The sequence below is a fragment of the Dipodomys ordii genome, unplaced genomic scaffold, assembly GCF_000151885.1.
Source record: "Dipodomys ordii isolate 6190 unplaced genomic scaffold, Dord_2.0 Scaffold9, whole genome shotgun sequence".
NCBI lineage: Eukaryota > Metazoa > Chordata > Mammalia > Rodentia > Heteromyidae > Dipodomys > Dipodomys ordii.
Window position 1 is genome coordinate 16199741 of NW_012267225.1, and position 16279 is coordinate 16216019.

At 32.3% G+C, this 16279-nt stretch overlaps 1 protein-coding gene across 1 annotated transcript in view; it reads left to right on the plus strand.

Annotated features, from left to right (window-relative positions):
* Positions 1-12258, plus strand: part of Sntg1 (syntrophin, gamma 1) — an 852919-nt gene extending 840661 nt beyond the window's left edge. The window contains exon 19 of the mRNA XM_013009280.1: positions 11637-12258. Within this exon, the coding sequence (XP_012864734.1) occupies positions 11637-11795 (159 nt within the window). The 3' untranslated portion in view covers positions 11796-12258. The remainder of the gene's footprint in view (positions 1-11636) is intronic.
* Positions 12259-16279: the final 4021 nt, after the last annotated feature.

Below are 16279 nucleotides of genomic sequence, written 5' to 3' on the forward strand. Positions count from 1 at the left end.
ATATATTGCTTTCAAACTAGGCATTTATTGAGGACTGCTTCCATGACTCCATGTAGTCTGGTCCCTTTTATCAATAATCACCATTTATGCATTCATACATTTTGCAAAACCTGTAATTTATAGCTCTTAATAAAAAGTAAATATATGTTGGGCTTTTAGAATTGCACATTGAGGACTTCTGAAATTTTAATTCTTGTTGAAGTGCAATGAGAAAACACATTATCAGTCTTTTCCCAGAATTCTAAGAATTAGGTATTTTGAATAACTGGAGCACATTTATTAAAAGTAGATAAACATTTTAAATTCATTTAGCTCTGTACTCCTCTGAAGTGTTCCACTGATGCCTTCAAAACACATTTGCTAATAAGCATAGTTGCTCAGAAATCCAGTCCCCAGAGCCCAGTGAATGCAAAGTAGGCTTGGAGCATATCAGAAAGCTTATCTCCCAAACTGGACATTAGTGATGTCACCTATCTGAAAGTTTCCTGGTAAAGTTTGTGTGCACAGCTAGCCATCACTTGACCTGGCTCAGTGGGAAAAGCCATAATGGTAGGTATTTCCTGAAAGCAGCTATCAGCAGTGATTTAAAACTACAGCTACCTGAGGTGACAATGCTAGCTATGGCAAATAAGAAGCTTGAGGGGCCAACACTCAAAGTTTGGAGAAGTGAGATTTCCTATGCAACTTTGGGAAGCTTCCATGTATTCCTGAGGTCTGAGGAAGACAAACAGATAGACAAGATAGGTTCAGGATCAGGAAAACAGTCTGGCTCATCTGAGACTGTGAAAGAAGTAAGAGGAGACTTCTGCATACTTGTTTTAAATTTCCAATGATCTAAAGGAGCACCACAAAATATACAGACACCTGTAGAAAATTCATCCAAGCCAAATGTTATTTAGAAAAATATTTTTCAAATATTCAGGTAAACAATAAGTGAAACTATCAAGGACTGCTGTGATTATTCTGGAAAAAAAAGAAACCTTACAGAATTGTTCCAGAAATTCACAAGAAAGAAAATACTTTGAAGGGATCATTATCTGGGGGAAAACAGTTACTTATCCTCCAGATGCAGCATGGAAGCAGAAGGCAGAATTCCATTCTGAGACAATGCTGGTCCAGTAATAGATTCTTGTTCCACAAGCATGCTGGTACCATGGCTTGAACTCAGAGAGTTGAGTTTGTGGAGCTTGCTCATAATTGGTGCTCTATAACTTGAGCCAGGCCTCTGGCTCTGCTTTTTGCTGAGTTGTAGCAACTGAGTTTTGTGAACGTTTTTGCTGGGCTGGCTTTCAACCTCAGTATTGCAGGTTTTAACTTCCTGAATAGCTAAGATGAAAGATGTGGGCCACCCATACCCAGCTTAGATGCTCCTTTTAAAAACTAGTATGAGTTGTGTGATGGTGGTTAACCTGGGTAATTCTACCTACTCAGGAGGCTGAGATATGAGGATCACAGTTCAAAACCAGCCCTAGCAGGAAAGTCCTCAAGTCTCTTCTCTCCAACTAACCACCCAAAATCCAGAAGTGGAGTCATGGCTCAAGTGGTAGTGCTCTAACTTTGAGCAAAAATGTTTAAGGAGAGTTCCTGGGCCTTGAGTTCAAGCCCCAGCATTGGCACAAAAAAAACAAACAAATCAAAAACTAGTAAGAAATTATACCATTACTTCATTAGAAAAATAGAGAACTGTTATTAATAAACTTACACTACAAGAAAGATTCAGAATAAAATGAAAGGATAGTAAGTGATAAACGCATTTAGTGTAGTAAAATCACTATTAAAGTTAACTAAAGATAAAAATAAATATATATGATAATATAAATCTGTTATACTTGTATGTTATTTTTCTAATTAAATGAAAGGATAAATGTAAGAAAAAATGATTAAAACTTCCATTAGGTTGGTAAGATAATAAGATGCAATATATATGACAATATTATCACAGAGAGTGAGAACAGTATGGAAGGACACAGGAAAAAAATTCATGAATATTATAGAAATGTAGTTGTTGGTCTAAGATCATATTAGTATTTTAAGAATATTTCCAAAAATAACTTACAATAGTCTACATAAAAGAACTAAAGATTTGTACACCCCAAGATGGGAGCTGGTGGTACATGCTTTGTAATCCTTGCTACTCAGGAGGCTAACATGTGAGGAGTGTGATTTGAAACCCACCTGGTTAGGAAAGTCTAGGAAACTCTTGTCTCTAACTCACCACCAAAAAGCTGAAAGTGGAATTGTTGTTCAAGTGATAGAGTACTAGCCTTCAGCATAAATCTCAACGATAGTGCCCAGGCCCTGGGGTCAAGCCCAGGACTAGCATAAAATAAATACACAAAAAAACAATATTTACTCCAAAAATATGTACACACAAAATTGGAAATAGCATTGGAGAAATTAAGGGATATAAAAATACTTAAGATACACATAAAATTCCACCATTGTGACATGGATTCCTCAACCAGCACTTGGGAGACTAGCATGAGGCATTTTAAAGATAAACTGGGCTATGTATTGTGACCTTGCCTCAAAACAACAAAAAATGCATATATGTGTGTGTGTGTGTGTGTGTGTATATATATATATATATATATATATATATATATATATGGAAAGAGTAAAAAGAGCAAGTATTGGCATATTTGCCCTTTTTAGACTTATATTAAAAAAAAACGTAACTTTCCAATTAAAAAGCAAAACAAACACTAAAAACTGAAATAAAGTCATGTGATATAATTGAGAATACTTAGTTTTATATTAAGCTTTATATTTTCAGATAATATTAGGGTTTTTTTCTTGCTTTTGTCAATTCTTATATATGGTCCTGGGCCACCCCAAGCCGAAAATCCTGTAACAGTTTCCTAAATACAGGTGTGTATCACGACAACCATCCTGTTCTGTGAGATAAGGACATGCTAATGTTCTCTGTGTTGGTCTGGAATCTGTGTCGTCTGTCTCTTTTTCCCTAGGAACTAAAAATTATAAGAATCAGGCAGACTTCCTGACTCTAGATAATTATGTAGATTTATAGGTATTTGTAAGAAATAACACAGTACAATCCTATGAACCTTACCTACTTTTCATTAATTATCAGATTTTAAAACTACTCAAGTACAAAGACTTGTTTTTATTTTTGGTGTTTTTTGTTGTTGGTGGTGGTGGTCATGGGACTTGAACTCTGGGCCTGGGCACTGTCCCTGAGTTCAAGCCTTACAACTAATAACAACAACAAAAAAGGGCAGTCATATACTGCTATTCATTAAAATAAGTTCCACCACTATGAACATCAGTATGGATGTTTTTCGAAAAACTAAAAAAAAAAAAAACAACCCAGAAACTAAAAATCCAAAGAAGTGTAAATCTATATACAATAGGGTCACCCACACATTCATTTTTATTTCAGCACTACTCATCTATAGAATCAGCCTAGGTACCCTACAACTGATGAATGAATGAAGAAAATGTAGTATACATACACTACAGAGCATGATTGAGTCAAGAAGAAGAAAAACATTGAATGTTGTTTGCAGAAAAATGGATAGAAAGGAAGAGTATCACCTTGAACAAAATAAGCTAAGCTCAAAAAGACAAATACTACATTCTTTCATTCATGCATAATCTAGACATAAAATAATAATGATAACAATAATAATGGTAATAATGGGGCATGAGCATGAAAGAGGAACTGTCTGGTAGAATAATCTATGGAAGGGAAAAGTAGGTAAAGAGAAGATGCTGGTGAACATGACAAATTATATAGTATGAACATAGGCACATGTTTTGTTATATGTGTGTGTGCCTGTGTGTGTATAAGTACAAAATAATGAAACACTAAATTCTGTCTGAAAAAAAAAGCAAAGAAAAGGTGAGAGGAGGCTAAGTATAATAGAGTAGAATAATTTCATCAAATCTACTGTATGTATCTATGGAAATACCACCAAGAAACCCCTTTCATGGAGCCCAATAACTAAAACTAAATTATTTAAAAAAGATAAATATATTTAGAATGAAATAATTAGCCCATTTTGCCTCATGGCAGTTTCACATTTTTATTTTCAGTTCAGTTTATTTGGGACTTGAAATTTATTTTGAGACCATTTACTTCACAGTTTATTTAAATTCTGTTGTTTCATTTCTAAGTGTTACGATATTTTTATTTTCTTTGTTTTAAAATTTTCATTATGGTCAAAGAACATACTTCTAATGATTCTATTTATTTTCCATTTATTGAGTTTTTTTTTATACCATAGGAAATTGTCTCTTGTGATATATTTCTCATAGAAACTTGCAGATAACATGTAATCTGATTCTGTTAGTCAAAGGTCTGTAAATTCAACTAGGTATGAATGGCTCATGATATGTCCTAATTATATTCTTGCTAGTTTTCTTCCTGGGAAAACTAAAGAGATACTAAACTCTCAGGTTTTGTTCCCACTTTCTGCAGTAAACTTTTTAGTGCAGATATACTTCGGGAATTGCTATGTGTTCGTTGTTGAATAATATTTGTCAGTGCATAACTTCTCCCTTTGTGCTTGATTTTCTTTACTCCAATGTGTAGTTGATCTCAAATGAATCACTCATTCCTTGAAGAAAATGATTTATATATTGTATGATTACTGCTTTTAAAAGAGTAGCATAACTACATTTATCTTATAGGTCAAACATATGTAAGTCATATTTTAAAATTTATTCTGTAATCTTTGATATTGTGGGACATGAACCATTTAATGTCATTACACATATATTAAGACTTATGTATGCCGCTCTATTTCTATTCTTTTGTCCTTATTTCATTTTTTCTTTTTTTTTCAATGCAGTGTGAATTTCCTGAACATTTTAAGATTTAAGCCAGAGTTATCACACATATTTGCAACCATAGCAATCAGGAGGCTAAGTTAGGAGGACATTTCATTTGTACCCAGCCTTGAGTATATAGCAAGACCTTAAAAAACTAGCAGAAAATAAACTCTCTTCCAGTGTTTTTTTTATCTATAATTGTACATATACCTCGGCATATATTTTTTTAGTTATTTCCCTAGGAATTGCACTTTAAATATGTAAAAAAACATATATGTACTTACATGTTTGTATGTATACACACAAATAGACAAATAGAAAAATAATATATTGTTACATTCTAGGGGCTACAACAGTTTATCAGATCAATTTTAGTTAAGAAAATTTATTTGAAGTCCCTTTGTCAATTTTATTTTACATTTTATAGTATATATAATATACAATATATTTTAATATATGAATGTAATGTTTACATATTTCTAAAGATATGTGCATGTTTCTGAATATACTTATTGAATGTTATACATAACATTTCATATTATCTTACAAAGAACATTTAAAAAATTTCTCTACATACATTGAAATGTACACCAGATAATATAACTTTTTCAATACTGAAATATTATTTAGAAAACTCAAAAACAAAAGGGGACTTATGCTTATCTTTCTATCTATTGCATTACTTTTTTCTTTTTTATTTAAAATTTGAATTTTTATTGTAAACATGATGTACAGAGGGGTTACAAAAGTCATGTAATGAGTACATTTCTCTTTGAATACATTACTTTTTTCTTCCTAATGTTCCAAGGTTATTTGTATTTTTTTCTCTTTCTCTTTTTATTTTACTTTTTGTGCCAGTCCTTGGGCTTGAACTTAGGACCTGGCTACTGTCCCTGAGCTATTTTTTTTTGTTTTTTGTTATCATATAGGTGATGTACAGAGAGGTTAAGGTTTTATAACTCAGGTAATTAGTACATTTCTTTTTGGACAATGCCATACCTTTCTTGTCTCGCTCCCAGGTTTTCCCTCCCATCCCTACCTACAAATTGCATACTTTATTTTCAATATGTGTCTAGTGCTTACCTTACCTAACTTGATTTGTTCTAAGTCCATCCATTTCCATGAAAATGATGTACTATTGTTCTTTCTAATGGCTATGTAAAATTCGATAGTGTTGAACTACCATATTTTTTGATCCAATCATCAATTGTAGAGCACCTGAGTTATTTTCAGGACTTGGCTATTGTGAATAGTACAGTAACAACCATGAATGTACAAGTGTCTTTATGATATCCTGGCTTGTTCTGGGTAGAAGTGGTATGGATCGGTTGCAAGGAAGAACTATGATTAGATTTTTGGAGGAATCTCTAGCCTGCTGTACAGAGTGGTTATACTAGTTTACATTTCCACCAACAGTATAATGAGATTCCTTTTCCCCCACCTCCCCACTAATATTTGTTGCTGTTTGAATTCGTGTTGCTGGCCAATTAATCTGGGATATAATGGAATCTCAGAGTTGTTTTTTATTTGCATTTCCTTTATGGACAGGGATATTGAGCATTTCCTCACATGTTTCTTTGTCATTCTTACCTCTTCTTCTGATAAGTCTCCCCTTAATTCCTATACACATTTAGTGTTAATTTATTTACTTTGGGAGGAGTTAACTTCTTGAGCTCTTTGTATATTTTGGATATTAGACCTTTGTTAGGTATGTTACTGATAATGATCTTCTCATTTTCTGTTGGCTGTCTTTAGAGTTTAGTAACTATGTCCTTTGCTGTGCAGAAACTTTTTATTTTGATATAATCCCACTTTTTTCATGTCTGTCTTCTATCTACTGTGCTCCTGTGACTCTTTGCAAAAAGTTTCTGCCTATAGATGCATAGATTCATGATTGCTTTGGATAAAATGTCATTCATTAGGAGGTATGAAGAGCCATTGAGTCATAAGATGTGTTTTACACATTATATATGTCAGTTTCCTTTTGGAGATTTGTTTGGAATGAGACAATTTTGGTTTAGTAACTTTCCTTTGCAAAACTTTTTTTTTTCTTTTTCTAAGTTGGCTATGGGGCTGGATCTCAAGGCTTAGACACTGTCACTAAACGTTTTCACTCGAGGCTAATGCTCTACCACTGTGAGCCACAGCACTACTTCTGGTTTACTGATGGCTAATTGGAAATAAGAATCTCACAGACTTTCTTGCCTGAGCTGGCTTTGAACTGTGATACTTAGATCTCAGTCTCTGGTATAGCTAGGATTACAGATGTGAGACACCAACTCATACATTTATTTTGAGGTAATCCTATTTGTCAAGTCTATCTCCTATCTGCTTTTAGGAATTATTTCAAAACGTTTCTGCCTATGCCTATAAGTTCTAGAGTTTTTCCTTCTCCCTCTTGCAGTAATTTCAAAGTTTCAGGTCTGACATTGAGGTATTTGATCCACTTTCAGTTGATATTAGTTCATGGTAGCAAACAGGGATCCAATTTTAGTTTTTTTTTTTTTAATATGGATGCCCAGTTTTCCCAATTATTGAAAAAGCTATCTTTTTTCCTAATCTATAACTTTGGCTCCCTATTAAATATTAGGTAACTCTAAGTATGTGGTCTGATTTCTGGATTTCCTTGTCTGCTTCTGTCTTGGGGTCTATTTTTGAGTTAATACTAAGCTGTTTTTGTTATAGCTCTGTAGTAGTTTGAGGTCTGTGATACCATTGTGATTGTGATACCATCAACATTGCTTTTTTTTTTTGCATAGAATTGTTTATCTATTCGGGGTTTCTGTTGTTCCATATGAAGTTTTGGATTGCTTTCTCTGTCTCAGTAAAGAACATCATTGTAAATTTGATTGGGACTGCATGAAATCGTTTTTGCTATAAAGGCCTTTTGTTTCCTTGGTTAGGTTTATTCCCAGTTATTTTATGTTTTTAAAGGATAGTTCAAATAGAGTTGCTTCTTGATATTCCTTTGCTTTATTGATCAATGGCAGAACTCTACTTTTTGAGCCACATTTCTACTTCCCATATTTTTGCTAATTAAATGAAAGTAAGAGTGTCACATTCCTACCCAGGCTGACTTTGATTGCCAATTCCTAAATCTAACAAGTAATTAGGATTACAAGTATGAGATACCTGAAACTGGCTCCCTTTTTGAGTTATTTTATTCAGGTTAGGACTTCTATATTCCAGAATGTCTTAAGCAATATTCAGTGTAGAGTTCTATTCTTTTAGCAGTTGAAAATTGTTGTGTCACTTGCTTCTGGCTTTTTGATTTCTGATAAGAATTTCTGTCTTTGATTTGTGTTCTATAGGTAAGGTTTTCTTTCTTGCTCCTATCAAGATTTCTTGCTGGCTTTAGTTTTGAGAAATTTAAATCTGCTGTGTCTTGTGAAGAATCTTTTTGAGTTTATCTTGAATTCCACTCAAAAGTTACACTTCTTCTAACATTGACAAATTTTCAGTTATTATATCTTTTTTTATATTTTTTAGTTCTTCAATATTCTTCTCCTTTTGAACTCTGATGACATAACTTTTATATAATTTTTTTCATGTCACAGTATACTGATGGTCATTTCTTTTTTCATTTCTTAAAATCTTTCATACTGTGTGTTTATTTTCACTGTTCTTTTATCTAGTTCACTGATTTTTTTTCTCTCCTGTGATCCTTGCCTTTTCCTGTTGATCCAGGAAGTTTAAGATTCCATTTGCTTTTTTTTTTTTTTTTTTTTTTTGGTCATGAGGCTTGAACCTTGGGCCTGAGTGCTGTCCCTCAGCTCTTCAGCTCAAAGGTAGTGCTCTACCATTTGAGCCACAGCACCACTTCCAGCTTTTTCTTCTTATATGGTGTTGAGGAGTCGAACTCAGGGCCTCATGCATTCAAGGCAAGCAGTCTACCACTGAGCGACCTTCCCAGCCCTCCATTAGCTCTTTTATGTCTTCTATTTGTTTTCTAAAGTTTCTATGTCAATATTCAGATTTTCAATTTTCTCATTTTACACATGTGCTTAATCAATTATACTGGTATTATTAAATAATTTTACCAGATAATGCTAAACTCACCATCATATCAATTTTAGCAAATATTGATGGCATTTTTATGCAGTTTAATATTATGCTATTAGTATAGTGAGTGATTTTTCTACTGAATCTTAGAGACTGTGTTCTACTTAAAATTCTGATTTTTTAAGACAAGATATTGTGGATGAGCTGACATTGAAATCAAAGGCAAAATCTGAATTCAACTCTGTCTACTGCTGTCCTTTCTAATTACCTGGCATTGTTACCACCACTCAATCCCCAAATAAAGATGTAAAAGTGTTAAAGTCCCAATCTACACTTTTTATTGACAGATAATTAACAAGGTAGGCAAGAAAAATTGGTAACCTTAATCTTAATTTTGAGGCATTTGATAATTTCTGCAATCAAAATATAATATTGAATTTTTAAAATATTTTTGAAGACAGGTGCCAGTGGCTCACACCTGTAATCCTGTAATCTCAGGAGGCTGAGATCTGAGGATCACGGTTCAAAGCCAGCCCAGGCAGAAAATTCTGTGAGACTTATCTCCAATAAACCACTAGAAAACTGGAAGTGGTATTGTGACTCAGGTGGTAGAGCGCTCACTTTGAGCTGAAGAGCGCAGTCCCACAATTGACAAAAAATACATATATATTTTTTGAGAAAAAATGATTATTAGAGTATTTTGATCAATTGTAACAGCTTATTTTTTCTTATCAAGAAATATTTTTCTTACCAAGAAAGAATTCAATGTTTTCATTATTGTTTTATTTTCAATAATGCACAGAAAAATCTTGAATTTTCCAAAAATGCCTGGCGTTTTTCATATCTGGTAAATTTGTTAAAATGCTTTTACACCAAAATTATTCTGTGTAAGATAATTAAGACAAACTGGCTGCATACAGTGCACTACAGTAAATGGAGAATTTTCAGGGTGAGTTTAGGCAAGACTAAACCTTTTAGTTTATAAGCAACTTATTGCTCATTAATAACAATGAAGTATGCTGATGGCTCATGCTTGTTATCATTCTTGTTATTTGAGAGATAGAGACAGAGAGGTTGACCTCTCTCTCTCAAGGTTGGCCCAGGTAAAATACTTTTAACCAATACTGGACACAATCAATGGTGATACTTGGTACCTTGGTAAATTCCTGTCCTTCTAACTATGGTAGAAAGCATAAATGGAAGTTCATGGTCCTGGCTAGAACAAAGCAATAGCCTACCTCAAAAGTAAGCAGAGCATTAGGGCTGGATATATGGCTCAAATGATAGAGCACCTTTCTTGCAAGTATGAATAATTAGATTCAAACATCAATACCGACATGAATTAATTAAGAATTTTAAGAATGAGAATTTGTAAAGAATGTTTTTCAATTTTTTCTGGAATGTCACCAGTTGCCACTGGAAACTGATTGAAAAGTACAGAAGATTTTAAAGTATCCATTGTGACATCAGAGCCCTACCTTCTCTGTGGCATAGGCCTATGACTATATTTCCACTCTACTGTAACCTTAGATCCTAATCAAAGAAAATTCTCTTAAAGTGATTTGTTTTGTTTAAATGGCTCTATGATATATGCCAATATTTTAATGAGTCTTAGTTGATTGGATGATTTGTATTATCTTCCACTGCAAATAGTATGAATTATGACTCAATGATTAGTGTGCAAATTAACTATAATTCTGCATCCTGTGTTGCAAATATATGATGAAATAGCAATAAGTTGATCAGCAATTTCAATAATTTATTACTTATTTGTTACCCACAATGGGACCAGTTCTGCATATTAACTTTTTAACATACAAACGTACAAGAGTAGGGGGGCTTGAACTCTGGGCCTTATCGCTCTTCAGCACAAGGCGAGCGCTCTATCGCTTGAGCCACACACAGAGCCACTTCCAGTTTTCTAGTGGTTTATTGGAGAAAAGAGTCTCACAGAGTTTCCTGCCTGGGCTGGCTTTGAACCATGATCCTCAATCTCAGCCTTTGGAGTAGCTAGGATTACAGGCTTTGTATGAGTTTTATAATCCCCATAGCATTAAAACATGTTACAAGACTATTGTTGGCCTTTCATAAAAATATTCATGATATTATCTCTTCAAATCTATTCTAAACATTACCTTGGGGTTTTGCAGCTACTTTAATAGCATTTGTAGATTGGAAAAAAGATTTTCTGTTTTCTTACAATATAAATCCTTTTGTTACTACCAATAATCTAACTGATCAAACTGGGAAACCTATTTCTAAAACTCCAAAACTAATTAGTGGGCTCTACCTGATTTTAATTTTCTTTACATTATTAATTGCTACTAACAATTAATTATGCAATTAACTGGCACAATTATAATTAATGAAATAATTACTTTTTTGTTTTGACTTATAGCATCATAAATATTCTTACTTCTTGTTTTTGTCATTTCAAATGTCATTTCAATGATAGTTATTCTTTCTGGAAAAGAGTAAATATGTTTTTACTTGTTCTAATGAATGTTTATCATTTAAAGTGCATATAAAGACATATAAATATTCGTTAAAGTATTTTCAAGATTGTCTGAACTGAATAAGAAGTAAAATTCAACTTTGTGAGGAATTACAAAACCTGAAATGACTTTCATAGATGATAAGAATATTTAATCCTTTTATCTCTTACACAGATGCAAATCTTCAATAAATATATTGACCAAAAAAGTCTACATTAAAAATTACTTTTGTGTATATACTGGTCCTTGTAGATAAGTTTACAGCACTTAAAATATTATTTACTCTCAGTTTTTTTTAAGTCTATTTTTGTGCTATCTGACCTATTTCTCTTTTCCTTTCAGGAGTTGGAATTTTCAAATCTATTTGCTGTTCTTCACTGTATTCATTCATTCTTTGCTGCCAAAGTAGCTTGTTTGGACCCTCTATTTTTAGGCAACCAGGCTACTGCTTCTGTTGCTTCCAGCTCTGCTACTACAAGCAAGGCAAAGTATATGACTTGACATACTGATGTCTGCCTTGACACTTACCATGATTAGATAAACAAAGAAATGTATTTATCCTTTACACCTTGAAGAAATAGTGATGTCATCAAGTCAAGAATGGAGTCAGAGTCAAGTTTCAGCAGAAAAGAGGTCATGAGGCATCTCTAGCATGTTGCTATTCTGGAAGGCATCTGTAAATAATCCAAAAAGAACAAAACTGCCAGTTCTCATTTGGTTGATTTCTACCAGTTCACTGCTTTCACAAAATTGAAGAAAAAAGAATATATGGTATAAAGAATATGTAAATAATATAAAAATTGTAAGCTACCTATAAATAAAATACCAATTAAATAGTTATTTCTGTATTTTAGATTATTTTGTATGACCAATGCATATTGGGCCAGATCATGAACTAATGCCCTATCATTGTATTATGAGTGTAAAGAGGTTTTAAAAAAATTGACAAGAGCATGCAAAAAAAATTCCCACAAAAACAAACATACAAAAAACCTTATCAAAAAAGGAAGCACTTTAACTTGCTGGTGTAATTTGTTTTTTATTTCACAACATAATTTTGCACTGGGTCACCAGTTTATCTGATTCTCAACTCCTTTTAAGAGTAACACAAGTATCTTGACTGTGATACACAAAACACAATATGGACCATATCTACCTGGCATTGCTGAGATTCAGATGTTTTATTAATTGCCAATGTTAATATTCTAAAATATGCCCAAAACATAATGACTTAATCATGAATGACAAAATTATGCACGAATACCTCTTCTACCCTTTATGATAAATTTATGATTACCTAATGATATTTAATATCAAATGAATTTCATAAATTCTGAGTGACCCTAAAACCCTTGTGTAGAGAAATTATCAACAAATAAGGTATAAATATTTTTAACCCTAAACCTCAAAGCATTCTCAGAACTATTATTTTCATTTGAGTAATAATTTTATTAAAGGATTGTGCAAGAAGTTACAAATCCACATGTCAGATTATGAATAAAATGCATATCATTTTATGATTCTTCATAGTGAGATGTGAAAAATCCAAGTTAAAATATTTATCTTAGCATATCATGAAGAAAGATTAAGAAAAGCCAAGCTCTATGGGTATTTTACTTTAGGAATATTAGGAAAAGCTAGAAGTTGGAAAGTTTTGAAGATACGCACCCATGACTCAGTAACTGGTTATACTATGTTTAACTTTCCCTGTCATCCATTACAGATTTATTGTTCTCTGCTTTTAAACAAGCTTCTTATTAAGAAGTCAAACAAAAACAAAACAAAAAATACACACTTCTTACAACTTACCTCTTTCTAACTAAATCTATCACAATGTTTTCTAACCAAATTGACTTAGTGTCTAATAGACATTTGAAAACTCCAAAAAGAAATAAAATTATTTATTTTTATGGACACATGTTCGGTGTCAATATCAAAATTCATATTTATTAGAAATAATCATTACATCAGATTACTGAAATACATTAAATTAAAAATATATTTCATAATTGGACTTGAACAAGTATTAATTTGGATCTAAGATGCATTATCAAAAGAACCTGGGAAAGCTGGTTGTTAAAGATTGTTAAATATATTTTATTTTGATCCTAAAATTGAGTACATAATTAGAATTAAGATAGCAAATTGTGGTTAATATATACTACATAAACCAAACTCAACACTTGTAGCAAAATTTAAGGAGTCTCAACTCTGGCAAGTACTATTGACTTCTCCTAATTACAAAAGTGAAATTTCAGCTTGGCCCAGGTGTAGGGAAGATCACGAACTCAAGTTCCATGATCTTTCTGCAGTTGTCAAAAAGCAAATCAATAAATAAAAATAAAAAATTTAAAAATGTTATGTATCATACAAACATTATACTTAATGTCAAATTGTATTAAAATTTTATTTTAAAGAATACCAAACATTTAATCAAGTAGACATTTTTGTCCTAACATAAAAATCTAGCCTGTGCTCAAGTATATAACAACAGCAATTCTGTACAATGGTTTTATATATATATATATATATATATATATATATGAATATGACTTTTGCCCAAAATGCTCACAGACACACATATACATATATGTATATATATAATAAATGTTCTTAAATTATATTGAAAGAATATGTTTCATATACAGTTAATGTACTTTAAATTACATTGCAAATTGTTACTTGAATTAAAACCTAGGATAATATCCTTATTGTTATTTTTGATACTATTGATTGAAGAAAAAACACCAATTGGCATTTAACATGATTATTGGGATAGCCACCAGTTAGGAAAATGCAGTTCTTTTTTTCATAAATCTAACAATTATGACTAAATATATGCATTACAGTGTGATAATAAGCCATTGTCATTCATTATGACTTGGACTACTTGAGTGAGAAAGTTTAGAAATGAACAAAAATACTCATGATTTCTGTTTCTCATGCAAATTAGGTCAGATGTAATTTTTTTCATAAAATTTTTGTGTATTGAGCAGAGTTTAATAACAGAATGTTAAATTATAGGTTAACTCCTCCAGTGCCTTGGCATATTTATGTATGTATATTCATGTGTGAATGTGTGCCTGTGTGTGTAATCATGAAATGATTCATTACAGTGTACACAATGTGAGCTTAAAGGAGCATAATATAAATAGTTCAGTGAGAGAAGAGAGTTCAGAATTATTTGAACACTGCAAAATGACAATAATTTATTTTGCCCGATAAAGAATAACAAATCATTTAAGCTGAAGTGCATTAAAGAGGGAGAATTTTTGATTTGTTATATTGCAAAATGTATTTATTTCAAAAATGCTTTAAGAGATGCTATAAATGTAATGCATTCCCCCAGTACTTACCATCTAATCTTAGTTTTAAAGAAAGAAGAATTAGGTAGCCATTTCTTACCCATATTTCAGGCATGAACCAACTTATTGTTTTAAAGCTTCACTCATAAAACTGTCATTCTGCAAGAAGAAGAGCAATTACTTGAAAATAAATGCCAAGTCTGCATTAGTGAGCAGAGAAATCAGGCCTCCTTTGGGTGCATTGGTTTATGGGTGAATATTTCCCTCATTCTCAGTGACAAAGCTTATTCATAAACTTTGTCTATGCAGAGTGCTCTGATTTAAAAGAAGTTTGATTTATGACTGAGGGAAAGTAATAAACCTAACAGTAATTTCAAATTACTGCTTGGAATCAGTTGTGTGGAGAAGCACTAAAAGTCCAAGGGCAATCTTGTGCTTAACTTTTTAAGGTAAGTGTAGGTGTTTCAATATTAAAAAGAAACAAACCCTTTTGCTACTATCACTGCTATATTCTTGACTTTCCTTCAGTAATCACTTTATCTTTACTTCTAAAATTGTCATTCATGATTTATTCTTATTACCTAACACTTGAGAAATCATCACTCCTTTGCACATTATAATTTAGTTTTGAAGAAAAATAAACTATTATAAATGTTCTATATTTTATACATATTAAAATGCAATGAAAATATCAGAAATATGAAATGTAAATATATTTATTTCATTTTTAATTGTTTTAGTGGGTGTTTGTAAACTGTAAATTCATATCCTTGACCAAAACTAGTTACTTGGTTCTTTCAGTTCAATAATGTACTACTAATTAAATTGTATCTTTTTTAATGAGGCATAATGGAAAATAAAAACAAATGTTTTTTTACTACCTCTGTTTTTTTTATTTTTTCTCATTTCTGCAGCTTTAATTTGTAAGTTGCACATGTATTTATAACATGATACTGAGAAAGTTAGCTCCATGAAAAGAGAAGATATAAACTGTTTACTACAGAATATAAATGGTTGGAACATCAGTGTTCATGAGTATTTTATTTCTATCTTGTGAAAGACCCCAAAGATTAAGGAAAGATGCTACTTGCCAAATTGCTTAAAGAACCAGAGTTATAACTGACCTGGGCCCTATACCTGAGGTTCTTTTGCTCAAGGTGAGCACTGTACCACTTGAGCCACAGCACCATTTTAAGGCTTTTTAAAATAGTTTATTGGAGATAAGTCTAAGGACTTTCCTGCTTGGGTTGGCTTCAAACTTCAATCCTCAGATCTCAGCTTCCTGTGTAGGTAGGATTATAGGCATGAACTCCCAGTGCTAGGCAGAGTTACAACTTCTAAAAGCATAAGTTTAATAGCTTTATAACTGTTCATTAGGAAGTGAATCTATACTGAGAGACACTGGCTGAGAGTATGTCATTATCTTGTCATTAGCATTTCATCATAGTGGGTCCCATGTGACTACAATGTCTTTCAGGTGATTGCAAAGACATGGACAGGGGAGAAGGGATTTTTGTGACCCTGAAAGTCATAGAAATAAATTTAGAAAAATTCGGATACTATTATCCTCGTTACTCTGTGATGATAATTTTACCTTCCCTTGCTTGTGTTTTCACTTTGTATTTTGAAAGAACAAAAATAAAATAAGCCTCAAGCGGGGTGCCAGTGTTTCTTGCCTAT